This window comes from Haliotis cracherodii, unplaced genomic scaffold, assembly GCF_022045235.1.
Source record: "Haliotis cracherodii isolate W230 unplaced genomic scaffold, xgHalCrac1.p SCAF_1, whole genome shotgun sequence".
NCBI classification, from domain to species: domain Eukaryota; kingdom Metazoa; phylum Mollusca; class Gastropoda; order Lepetellida; family Haliotidae; genus Haliotis; species Haliotis cracherodii.
In genome coordinates, this window is record NW_027266264.1 from 74,570,907 (window position 1) to 74,584,911 (window position 14,005).

The 14,005-nt window shown below is 38.6% G+C and overlaps 1 protein-coding gene across 16 annotated transcripts in view; it reads left to right on the plus strand.

The window, feature by feature from the left end:
• LOC139472451 (protein scribble homolog) overlaps nucleotides 1–14,005 on the plus strand; it is a 117,047-nt gene that overhangs the window by 25,684 nt on the left and 77,358 nt on the right. For all 16 annotated transcript variants that reach the window (XR_011653938.1, XR_011653950.1, XM_071254964.1 and 13 more), the window contains exons 3-6: nucleotides 2,021–2,099; nucleotides 8,282–8,371; nucleotides 10,275–10,395; nucleotides 13,587–13,661. Coding sequence is in view for 14 of the 16 variants with exons in the window: in XM_071254964.1 (XP_071111065.1) it covers nucleotides 2,021–2,099; nucleotides 8,282–8,371; nucleotides 10,275–10,395; nucleotides 13,587–13,661 (365 nt within the window). In the remaining 2 variants the exon portion in view is untranslated. The remainder of the gene's footprint in view (nucleotides 1–2,020; nucleotides 2,100–8,281; nucleotides 8,372–10,274; nucleotides 10,396–13,586; nucleotides 13,662–14,005) is intronic.

Consider the following 14,005-nt stretch of genomic DNA (forward strand, 5'->3'; position numbering starts at 1 on the left):
GAAATCAAAATGATGCAAGGATTCTGTTAGAAAGTCATCTGTTCATCAAAGTAGTGTCAAAGTTCTGTATTACCCAGTGTCAAATCAAGTATGAAAATATAATGTGTCATTCTTCATATACCACTGGAGCTGTATGAAGTAGATTCTGGAAATGATGACGCTATCATTATGATTATGCTCAGTTGAAAGTTGCTGATCATGCTGATGGCAAGCTAGATATAGGCCATATCTGTTGTTTGAACCAAAGTATTCTTGAGATAAAAAAAAGATTATTTACGTACAAATTAGAGATAGCTCAAATTACTTTTCTAGTCTGGATGTATGATATATTTTCTTTTACATTTGGAATATTTATCTGTTGGATCAGTAAGATTGCATATATTGTGTACATATAAGGAATTAGTGTAAATGATATCGTGAAATAAAATGAAGTTGGATATTTCACCTAAGAATTTTTAGCAGCCTATCAAGCAGAGTCATGTTGTTAAACTAACATCATAAATGTCAGGTATTGCAGTGATATCATGTTAGGTAATAGAATTCAAATTTAAAGTTTGGATGAAGATCATGGCTTGACAAATACTTTGGTTGCCTAGACAAATGCCAGTAAGTTAACATCTATCAGGACTAGTATGTGCACAGACACTTGCAAGTAGACGCACGCACACTCAGTATACTCAATTATTTACAGGCTGCTGTCATATAGCTGGAATATTGCTGTGTGCAACATTAAACAACAAACATGACATACAAAGTTGTTGGGCAGAATTTGCTATGATGGAACTACTGACAAAAGGAGGGGTTATCTTCTAACATTTTTGTTAGAAACCCACGTAAGTTCATCTGTTTCAAGTTCGACACATCCTTGAATGACAGGAACAAGAGTTGTTGAGGTTTATATTACAATACTAATGCTTATTAACTGCCAACCACGTTTGCTCAAACTTCAAATGACATAAACTGGTAAAATAGAAGAGTTTCCACCTTTAAAGTTGATAACTTGTCTACTGTACCAGTAGTATTTAACTGTCCTTGGTAGGCGATGTCTTGTCATGAAGTGTGTGATGCGTGAGCACCAAGAGCATGGCACTTGCTGGCACAATCTGACCATAATCCACTTCCCTCTTCCAATATCTTTATGCCATTTAATGGGGATGAAATTACGGTGGATTATTTAGCCATTCTGTCAAGTCGACCAGGGTTATTAGATTTCTGGGCAGCAGTTGGTGGACGTAGGGCTGGGAGTGATTGCTGGCAGTGCTGGTTCAGCGGCAATTTGTCTTTTCTGGCAGTGGAATCTGTTCCCTTACGAATATAAATCTATATTTGCATGATGAATTCAGTGTATGTAGTGAAGAAGAGATAGCAGGATACACATATACAATTGACAGGGGAATCAGATGGGGCCACTTTCCTATTCATTTGTAGGCTACAGCACACTTGACATATTCCAGAGCTTTAGAATATTGTGAATGGACGTGCCTCTTTTCATAAATATCAAAATAGGTTCGTTAAGAAGGTGAAACATTTTACAGTTCCTAAATGTACATGTTATGAATGTCATATTTGTGAAAGTGAATGAGAAGCAGAACGTGGGAGACTTGATTAGGTTGATGTAAGCCCGATTCATCAGCACAGTGCAGATTGCCCCAGGCAAGTGAGTTTGGGCGTAATATTTCAGTCTGCGACTCCAACCACTCTTCCAAATGTCTTAAGATTTATAAAGCTAAGCTTCTTAATGCAAGGACTAAAATGTACTGAAAATGTAGCCAAAGTAATAATGAGGCTAATTTACTTAAAAGATAGAGCTGTGTTCCTGCCAACGGCTTTCATTATATTTATCATGCTGATACTGACGTAACCATTGCCATGCATTGTTTTCATCACTAATTCACTTTGATCAAGATGTTACACTTACAGAATGAAGGAAGGTCCTTTCTTGCAGGTGCCCTCCATGGAGACAGATTTGTCATATGGTATTTTCTTATTGGATTCTAATGCTTGTGCTTCTTCTTTTCAGAAATATTCGATATACCGGAGAGCATCAAATTCTGTAAAAATCTCCAAGTACTCGATTTTAGCAGCAATCCTATATCAAGGTAAGAAATTCTACTCAAGTTTGTCAAATAATGTTTGTCAAGTATGACATTGATGGATATTGGATATTGTGAATTCTATATTAAAAACTTCTATGAGGCAAATTGGAATTAAGCACATCACCAGCGCAAACAAAATCCCTACATTTGCAATAAAAACGTGTTTGTCCTCTGCAGAAAAAATTTCATTGTATCCCTTCAGTGAATTCAGGTAACAAACAGGTGATAACAATTAAATTTGGTCAATACAAATTTGAAATTTGAATGTGAACAATACTGAATGAAGTTATAAATAAAATTCATAAAATAGATTACAAACATACACAATGAATACTTTTTATACATGTTATAACCAGACAGTGTAATTACATGATTAATTTGGGTACCTCAGTACGGATTTGATGACATGGTATTTCAGACAGATTGAAGTCTTTTATGGTTTGTCTACCAATTACTTTGAAAACGACAGTTCCCATTTCAGGTGAATTAAATTCCTCGATCTGTTGTAGAAATGGTTGTTCAAACAGTTATTGATTTGGAAGGACAGATAATCATTTAAGGTATCAGTTTCTCAATGAATAACACAGTCCTTGAACTGTATTAGGAATCAAAGGCAAACATGATAGATGTTCAGAATCGTCAAGTATCCCCAGCGTGGGTGTCATACATACATGGACTACAGTAAACTTAACATGGCAAGTCTTCACATGTCTTGCTATTTGCAGCAAGATTGACTTTTTACAGCAGTAACTGAAATGTCAGAGCGAATGCTTTTTGACTTTTGATCTAAGAAATCAATGGTGATTGCCACGACTGATTTCTTGCTGGAGATGCCGCTTTGCCGTGTCTTTATAATGGTTGCCATGGTGATGTGATAGATGCACAGGAGTTGTATGATGAATGTGAAATGTTGAAGCCAGGACAGGAAGTAGTAGTGGAAGCCACAAGCCTTAAAAACATGTGGCCATGTCACTCACCACCCACCCCAACCAACTCCTAGGACAAATCTTACTGATTCAACCAAGTACGAGCAATATGTCACCATTATCCCAAGGATTCGTTCGGTTTCGGCTGAGACAGGGTTGATGTCAAATCTGTTTGTTGGGATTTTACTGCTGTTTCTGTTTTGCAGCCTGAACCAAAGACCTTGAGACTGCTAGGCAGAATTTTTCTCTTAGCATTGTTTTCAAGAGAATTTATTGTTATTATGTGTACTTGCTTGTCTTGACAGAATTTTATGACTCAGGCTTTGGACTGGTAGTGGCTAAGTCGCATACTGGTTTGTGGTTTTAATGATTTCAAAAGAATGTTCAGATCTAAAGTCATCCAGGGAAAATCTTGTTGTGTACAGGGGGCACGGGTGGCCCAGTCGTCTAAGGCGCCGCAATTTGCTGTGCAGAGTTGCGTCCCTTGGGCATGCCAGAATCCTATGATTGTGGGTTCGAATCCCGTTTCGACCCGATTATGTTTCTAGGTTTGTCAGCACCATACCCATGATAGTGGGTTTCACAGAAACGGTAAACGGCTGAGACCTGCATCACTTGGGGCTCTCCTCCCATATTTAGCTGTCACACTGTGATATTACTGGAATACTGTTAAAAATGGCGTTAAACACAACTCACTCACTCATTTGGTGTGTACAAGCTGTCGACTCCAGGTGACACTGGATGGTACTTTTCCTAAAAGAGCAGTGAATATAGTTATAAAAGTATTATGTTCGTCCATCCTTCCGACGACATTTTTGTGTGCAACCTATAACTTGAAAACTTCAGTATAGATTCTTTTTAAACTTGGTGAACACCTTCTATGACAATAGGAGAGGTGCATTACAAAGTTTGATTTCAATAGCTACTTTTATAAAAAAACTTTACTTAGATTTATTTTTCATTCGACCTAAAATTCTTTCTCCAGGATTGGCTTGAATAGTAAGTGTCAATGGCTAACATGACAGGTGTTCAGAATTTTCAAGTATCCACAGCATGGGGTTCAAACATACATAAACTACACCAAATATGTCTTCTTATATGCTGCAAGTTTGCCGCTGCGGTAACTGAAATGTGAGGGCAAATACATTTTTCCTTTTGATGTAAGAAATCGATTGTGATTGATACATGTGTTACTATAGTAATTAGTTCTGTTATTTATTTTTACCGTGAACGCAAGTCAAACCATTCAAGATTATAGCCTACAACAAGAAAATTTAAGCCAGCAATTTTTCAATACCAGTATAAGCTATTATTAGTTATCCAGTACCCTTAAACTTTCATGCTTAGTTTTGAACACTGACAGATACTGATCGATCATTGCAACATCACTAACCTAGGGTTTGCTTGACCAGAATTAACCATCCTCCTCACAGGAAAGCTTTAAATTAGGAAAAGGCCCTGCTCATGGGGTGTCACCTGGTAACCTGCAGGCTAAATTAGGGAGACTATTGATTGACTGTCAGCTAAGTTGGGACTTCCTTCACTGATAACCGGTGTGAAGGGTCTATTGGGGTATGAGAAACAAATATTTCATTTTTAGCTTGCCAGTCTCCAGTGAGGATATGTCATTCTGTAGTATGTGTGTCTATCTGTCTGTCTGTTGTCATTCTCTAGTATGTGTGTCTATCCGTCTGTCTGTTGTCATTCTGTAGTATGTGTGTCTATCTGTCTGTCTGTTGTCATTCTGTAGTATGTGTGTCTGTCTGTCTGTTGTCATTCTGTAGTATGTGTGTCTATCCGTCTGTCTGTTGTCATTCTGTAGTATGTGTGTCTATCTGTCTGTCTGTTGTCATTCTGTTAGCTTTAACTTCACTAAGGTAGGGATGAGTTTGAAACCTTAAGGGGAGGTGAAGCACAGTGATAGATTCACATTTGACAATAGTTCAGTGTGTGTATTTTAAGTTTGAGAGAATGATATTGCTAATAATAATGAATGTAATGGTGAGAAATCTGAAACATTGATATGATGCATTGCAACACAGTGAGATTCACATTTGTTGCTTGTTCATGTCAGAGAAATGGAAAAAGAGAACTTTTTTTAAATGAATAACCTAAGGAGTCTTTTTCTCTGAAACCACTAGACCCAGCGAGCTGTTACTTTTGGAAGATGTGTAGGACCATAATTTGACTTGAATGTGTCTTTGTTCATGGTATGTAATTGAAAACTTATATAAAAAAAAGTAAACAAATTATCCTTCAGCATGTGTTCAGTTGTGGAAGATTGTAAAGAGTCTCAGAGGTTCAGAGAGTTGAAATTTTGTAGGATATGTGAAACTACAATGGGGTTCAGATTTGTCCATGGCATTTGTTTCAGCTTTAAGTTGTGTTTTTTTCTACAGTTTAATAGATTTAGAACATCAAATGTTTAAGAATATTACAGTGATCAAGTTCAAACAATTATTATTTGTTTCTTTTAGGAACCACCATCTGCACTAGACTCTAGACAGTTTCTTATTTTATTAATATTTTTATACATTTATATACTGCAGGTGTCCAGGTAATAGTATCTGACCAGTGATCCATTTGCGTTCCAGTTATCATTCTCAGCTCTCTGGGGTGTATACAACCAAAGCTGCATACAGGTGCTAGAGGGATTTATATATCGGGTACCCATTCACTGCTGTACCCGTGAAGATCCAGGGTAGAATAGGTCTTCAGCAACCCATGCTTGCCGTAAAAGGCAACTATGCTTGTCGTAAAAGGCGACTAACGGGATCGGGTGGTCAGGCTCGCTGACTTGGTTGATGCAGGTCATCAATCCCAATTGCGTGGATCGATGCTCATGATATCGATCACTGGATTGTCTGGTCCAGACTCGATTATTTACAGACCGCCGTCATATAGCTGGAATATTGCTGAGTGCTGCGTTAAACAGAAACCAACCAATTCACCATGTTCACTGCTGGGTGAACAGAGGCACACTTGAACTCAGTCGCTTGCCCAGGGTGACGCCACACGTTTTAACACTGGTGACTTTATGTCATACTGTCCTCTCAGTCCTCTGTTATGCAGCCAATTAACAGCCTTCACGGTGGCTAAAGATGTCACACATGCTATGACATTCAGCTCACTTTGAATCTATCTTGTCAGCAACAGTGCCTTTGCACTGATGTGATATTTGGCTGATATGAATTAATGGTATTCCCAATATCTGTCAATCATTGACTAGACCACAAATAGTTATGAAGTGTCAAGCGATGCTTGGCGTAAAAGGCGACTGTTTGCCGTAAGAGGTGACTAATGGGATTGGGGGGTCTTACTCGCTGACCTGGTTGATGCATGTCATTGTATCACAATTGCGTAGGTCATGGCTCATGATGTCAATCTATGGATTGTCTGGTCCAGACTTGATTATACAGACCGGCATCATATGGCTGGAATATTGCCGAGTACGACGTTAAACAAGGACCGTCAAGCTCTAAGGCTATTTTTGCAGGTCAACAGTGCCAAAATTGGAATTTCTCACCTTCATGCCAGGCAGTCTGAGGTTCTGTGTTTGTTCATTTGTACTGGGGCACGGGTGGTCCAGTTGTCTATATGGTCTAAGGTGCTGCAGTCTATTATGCAGAGGTATGCGTGCCAGAATCCTGTAATTGTATGTCAGAATTCTAGGGCTGTTACGATTCACTCGCATATTCGGTGAATCGAACTGTATCCATTCATGAATTGAATTTGTTTTTCGTGGCCACTAGAATCGAATATTTATGAACATGCAATCATGTGCATTTACATGAAAATATCCATAAGAACATATTATATGCATAGATTTCTTCAAAAGACAACACTCTTATACTATTTAATTTGACAGTATTGTGGTCACTGGTCATTGTCGCATTTGAGCAGATACTAGCACCTGGATAAGTGCAGTATAGAAATTTATACTATATTTATAATTAACAAACCATGTCAAATATTTCTTGTTATTGCTTCACTGAACATAACAAACAATACATCAACTGCTGACTTGTTATTGTATTCGTGAATTAATATTGGTATTCGTTACCCTATATTCGTATTTGTTACCCTATATTCGTGATACGAATTCCATTCGCCTCATAGTGTATTCCTTGCAGCCCTACAGAATACCCATACTCATGAGTTTCGCCAAAGTGGTAAACGTCTAGGACCACTTTGGGCTTTCCTCTTGCAACAGGCAGACACTCCAGGACATGACTGGAGTACTGTTCAAAGCAGCAATAAACCCAACCCACTCATTAATTCAACACCTGCCTTGTCATTCACATTAGATAGAAATATGTCCTGTTTGACTGTGGTTATGTTTGTATAACCCTGATGACACCCATTATACTTGATGTGAATTTATTATACTATAATGGACAATCCTTGTTTTTGGACTCACTTACAAATACATTCATATCAAGCAAAAACCTGATAGAACTAAAATAGATGTGTTATGTGTTGAATAGACTAGTGTCTCAGGAGTATGACATTGTATCCCTTGGCAGTAATGTGGGCACCATAAGTGAAATTTATGCATGTTGTCATATTCCTATAATGGAAGGTTCTCAGTTGTTTGCTTATTGCGTGGAGAGATATAATACACCCCCATGACTCTGTGATGGGAAGGTTTTTTCCGAAAGTGCAATCATCTTGAATACAGCGACATTGAACCCCATTTCACCTCAACTCGACTCAAATAGTACAAGTGAAAAAATGTTTCTCGCAAGATGATAGATTTTTTTATTTCAAGTTTTTGGTAAACGCAGTGGGGAAAAAGTGATAAATTCTGGTGTTAATTAGACAGAAATGTACGATAATGCCACATAACTTGATAGGGAGTGAAAAACATTCACTTCAACATTCGTTTAATGAACTTGTAACAAAAGCAGAAACTATGATTTGCCAACTTCAGATTTTTCTGGACTGATTCATCAAAAAATATATATTGAATTTCCCAACAAGGAAGGAACCCAAGTGTGCAGTTCTGCCGTGGCAAGTGGACTTGGGTTCCTCTCAAGATGTCGCTGTTAGAGTCAACTTGAAGCCTACAGGATAATTTTCACAAGTTAATCCCTCAATAACAAGAACCTCAATAGTCTTTTTGCTGCCAAGTATATCCGTGAGTCCATGTAACTATCTGGGATCTGACAGACAGACATCAGATTCTCACAGGGTTAGTTGGCAGTTCAGTTGCTACAGTAATGAACTGATAGATAAAGTGTGCTATTGATTTTGTAGACTGCCTGACGGTCTGACGCAGCTCCGGAACCTTACACACCTCGGCCTTAATGATGTATCGCTGGAGAGGTTGCCGTATGACATCGCAAGGTATGTTTGGAATGAATGAATTTACATTTGTTTCTTAATGTCAACAATAAATATCAATTAAATGTATGTTCATGTCAGTAAAAAATTGTGTGCAGTTAAAACATTGTAAAAGTTGTTATTAATACATGTAGTATTGTGTGACATTGCATTGTGCATAAAACAGTGGTTTGTTGATGTCAATGAATGGCATGTAGTTGTTGAAGCAGAGGTTTCAACTGGTAGGTCCCCTGTGAAGATCCAGGTTAGAATTGGTCATCAGCTTCCCTTGCCTGTTGTAAGAGGCGACTAATGGATCATGTCATCAGTCTCCCTGACTTGGTTTCTGCATGTCATCAAAACTCATTTGCATATATCTATGCTCATGATGTCAATGACTGGATTATCTGGTCCAGACTTCATTATTTACAGGCAGCTGTCGTATTGGTGGAATATTGCTGAGTGTGGCAGTAAACAACAAACAAATCAACTGATCGTAAATGCTTATATAACATAAGAACGTCAGAGCTACAAACAACAAGTTATATTGCTTTGTAAAAAATAAGCAATTAGCATGATAAGTGTTGAAGCATTTGCATCAAATATTTATTCCAGTCTTGAATACACGACATCTGGGAGTTGTAACACATGTCCAACTGGGCAGCGTTCTTGATTTCTGACATAAAATATTCAAGGAGTTGACATCTAGCCATTGATTAAACTTTGCAAGTATGTTTCCAGATGAAATCAACCCCTTGTAGGATCATCTTCAGACATTGTAGTGTGAAGTGCTTGGAATCAATCAGATGAAGAGAAGCCATAAACATTTGGGTTTCGTGTCTTGAATTGGCATCGGCAAAACAAACATGTTATTGTGACTTCATCACATTTCTTTTTCGTTTGATATACAGATATTCAAAGATGTTATCTTGTATTCGCAGGATATTCTTTGTTTTGCTTGTATGATTCAAATTAACTTTACAACAGCCCTAGTATTGACACAAGAAGACATATGATGTAGCATTAACGTACAGGCACTGGCATCAATACTGGGACTTGCGATTAGCTATGGTTGCGTGTGATATGAATCATGCATAAATGGTAAATTCATATCCCCCTTTCATTCAATTTACTCATGAAATTCTCTTCATCTTGGCAAACTGACTGAAAGTATTATGAATGAAGTTACAGATAGTATGTAGTGTCTACACCAGTTTTACCTGTGGAATTCCCCATTGCTGGTCATAAGAGGCAACTGAATTGGGCTTCCAATGAAGGTGTGGGTTGGAATTGATCTTTAGTAACCAAAGCTTGTCGTAAGAAGCCATAAACAGGATCAGGTGGTCAGGCTCGCTTACTTGATTCATGATTCTCATCATATCCTAATTGCATAGGTCGATGCTCATGAGACCCGTGAAGATCAGTGGTAGAATAGATCTTCAGTAACCCACGCTTGCCGTAAATGGCGACTAACGGGATCGGGTGGTCAGGCTCGCTGACTTGGTTGATCCATGTCATCGATCCCAATTGTGTTGATCGATGCTCATGATATTAATCACTGGATTGTCAATAAAGGATGGAAAACTGTCCAGCTCTAAACTCAGTGGTCTTAAATACTGGCTGGATTTGTTTTCCTTTCTTTATTGACATCTTTTTTTCAAGTTCCCCAACTTTCTCAGATGTTTGGTTATCCTGTGGGGATTTGGAGTCAGATTAGGTCCCAAGCAATCTCTACTTATCTCAAGACACAATGGATTGGATGGTCAGTCTTTGAATTGTGGATTGCATGTCACCGTAACTCAATGGCTTGGGAAGTTGTTCGTAATATCACTGGATTGTTTGGTCCAGTCAAGGCTGTTGTCATATAGCACTTATGTTGCTGAGTGTGGTGCTCAACAATAAACCAACAAAACAATTCTTGTTTCAGTCTCACCAACCTTCAATCTCTGGAGCTGCGAGAAAACCAACTGAAGGAGTTGCCGAGGTCACTGTCATACCTGACAAAACTGAAAATACTGGATGTCGGCAGTAATGAGATCGGGGCCTTGGTGAGTTGTCCAAGATGTTTCCAGTTCATGTCTTCAGATTGATCCTGTTCTTCTCAGCTGCTACATTCTAGAGGGTTTGCCTGGTATTCTGGGTTGATAGCCATAAAGCTAGAAAGATTAAGCCTGTGTTTATCCCTGGTTAAAATTTGTCCCCAGCAGCCAATTCTTGTCTTAAGTAACAGTTACTTAATGGATCAGGTTTTAAGATTCAGTGTAACAACAAGAAACAAACTAATAACTTTCTAATTTTTGCACATATGCATTTAAGCCAATCTCAGTGCTGAAGTAATATATCGTGTCTCACAGCAGTGTTGTTAGGAACAATATATGTCGTCATCCATTGTTCATGACGTCATCAAGTAAACATTATGTCATCAGAATACAGCGTTAGAAAATAAGAGTTTTAGTCCACTAGTCTTTAAGATGATAAAACATAGCTAAACCCTCAAAAAGGGCAAATTTCTACTAGTCCTTTTGGGCAGTTTGGCAAGGACTTTAGGACCAGTGCCAATTTCTGATGCTGGAATAATAGAATGAAATCGGTGAAGGTTTTTCCCCCCGTTTTTGACATGCCATGATTTTTTTTAATTTCTTTTTGAAATTGTAAATGGTCATGCTATACAAATAACCTACACAAATCTCAGAACTAGCGGTTATCTGTCTCGAGTGTTGGGATGTTGCAAGTCTCTCACCAAAGGCTCAGGGGATGCATATTTATGTATGTCTCATAGATTATTGGTTTTTCTCTAATTATTTCACATTCAGTGTGTTTTCTTGATCCTCCAGCTGCCTGTCCCTAATTTGCACTGATTATGGTTTTAGGCTGTCACTGTCAGCCTAGTGAGCAAGAGCTCATACGTTTCACCAGATTGGTCAACAACCCTGATCTGTGTTACTTTGGGCTTTCTTCCATGATGAGGCTGACAAGCTGTGGTGTTGTAAAAAGAGGATTCACACATGTTACATGTGGTGTAACACTTTCTGAGTGAAGTACAGATTCTCATACTTTTTTAGGTTGAGTCTTGTCTGGGATTCGAACCCACACTGCCAGAGGGGTACACAAAGTATGTAATCTATATTACCAGTTGTTGGACTTTCAATTTTGTGGAAGCCTCGGTGGCTAAGTGGGTTAGATCGCTGACTTTATGTGCTGGCGATTAGGAGTCTCACTCTTGCAGTGTGGGTTCGAGTCCTGGATGGGACTCAACCAAAAAAAGGTATGAGAAACTGTTCTTTACTCGGAAAGTGTTATCCCAAATATAACGTGTTACATTTGACCACTTTTCTAATGGCTTTGTGTGTTCACAGGATTTACACACTTCAGTATATTTCTTTGTGTCACATTGAAGACTTGGGTTCAGTCTACTCAAGAGTTAGGGCTTTTGGCTATTATTTTGTTGAAGTTAAATGAAAATGTTTTTCAGGCAGTAGAGGTTATGTGGCAGATTCACTGAGGGAATTGTTATATATGTCAAGCCTTATATTGATTTTTATAATAATCAACCAATCAGTGATCAGGAAACCAATATGTCCTGAGAGACTTCAGTTGATATCTCACAGGCAGTATCTGTTGTAAGAGGCTGTATGAGATCACGCATGAAATGAGTTGCTATGCTGAGATGTTGCCTGTAGCCATGGGTATATATCTGTCATGACAGGCAATTTCAGGACATGAAAGGTCATTTGGAAACAAACACCTCTTCGTGTAAACAGTTTATTCATGAGCATGCTCATGTGTTTACTATGTTTTCAAAGCTTGCCAATCCCGCTTGGAGCTCTCTTTGATTATGGCGAAGCGGAAACTATTATTTATTAAACTGTGATGAAACAGACCTGCCAGCCTCCAGACTCAAATATCTGATCAATTCTAACATTTTTTTGCAAACATTTATACTGAAACCAACTTTGAATCTGCCAACATGCAAACTCAACAATTTGTCTCTCCTGAATATGAATTACGGTAATTTGTTCATTTGCTTCACCAACCATTCAACCTTGACCCACTGACAACATTTTCATAGCCCACCTTGACCTTGGCCACACAAAGCAATGTTCATGGTTAACCTTGACCTTCAGTGGGTCATATCCATGACCTTTCCAATGCTGGACATTACAACCAACCTTGAACTTTGCATCACAAGGCAACATGTAACCTTGACCTCTGTCACCAGGCAGCATTCACAGCCAACCTTAAACTTTGTCTCAGCAGTATTTTCAGCCAACCTTGACCACCAAATTACAATCTACTTTGGAATCAATACTGACCATCTCTGACTATGAGCAACTTCTCTTAACCAATCTTGACCTTCATCTCCAGGCAACATTCATAGTCTACCTTGACCGTCACATCTCTAGGCAACAGTTTCAGCAAACTTTGACAGGCAAATTATCATGTAATTTGGACTGTAAACACTGACCACCCTTGAAGTGTAACTTCAGTGATATGACTACAGGATAAGGAAGCATATTGATCACTGTGAGTCTAATCACTGACTGCCGGCAGCTGCCTCAGGCTATTGACTGACAGAGGATTGTCAGGATTCTCATATGATATCAAGAGGCTCATTTGTCATTGGGAACAAGGGGATTTCAATTTGGCAATACAGGAATGGGGTTATCTTTAATGGACTGATGTGTTCCATTATGTCCATGTCTCAGAGCCTAATTATGATGTGGTATATGCATGATGAGGAATGTGGTGAACTGGAAACATGTAAATGTTCAAAAAAAGTTTTTTCTTTGCTTCATTGATGTTGAAGAACTAATCAGGACTGTAGAAATTTTGCCATTATGATGTTTTTAGGCAATGGGAAATTTGACATAAGACATATTCATCTTATTTTATTTTTTGTCAGTATTTCCAAATAATCATTTCTTTTGCCAACAAAGAATTACTGAATATTTTTAGGAACAAAGTTAGTTTTTAGGAAGCAAGTACACTACGAGCCTGTTGTAAGGAGTATTACATGTGGCAGGTTGGATATGAATGTCTGAATGTGGCTTAGCTACATCCTGTAGTCCTTTCATCTGGTGAAATCTGTAGCTTTCAAAAGAAAATCTAGTGAGCCTCAATATCATACCACCTCAGGCTAGCGAAACACGTCCAGATCTCTGCCAAATTAGCAAGACACTTGTTCCCTCTCCGTGTTGTGATGATGCCCATGTTTCATATTGCTCTCTCCCACTTGCAGCCGGACACAATAGGTCATCTACCATCTCTGGAAGAGCTGTGGTTGGACTGTAATGACCTCACTGATTTGCCAGTGGTGAGTATCTCCCCAGCAGGTGGAGCTCAGCCCCCAGACAGGGGGACATACACCTATTCAACTAATGGAACTGCTTGAGAGATATATCATTAGTCTGGTGCCCTTTGAATGTAATAGAGGAACAGTGTCGAATGATGTGTGCTTCTGTTTGACTGAAGGCTAGTCTATCTGGCCCTCAGATATACCTGTCAGCATAGTGGTAGTTTCATGTATAATCTAAATTAGATGATAACACTTTTTCTTTGAAGACTGCTTATTAGTTCAACATTTTTAACCTAATTTTGATTGGAATGGCAAATCCTGGTAATTAAACGGTAGAACAGTTAGCACCATGGGCTGTTTGT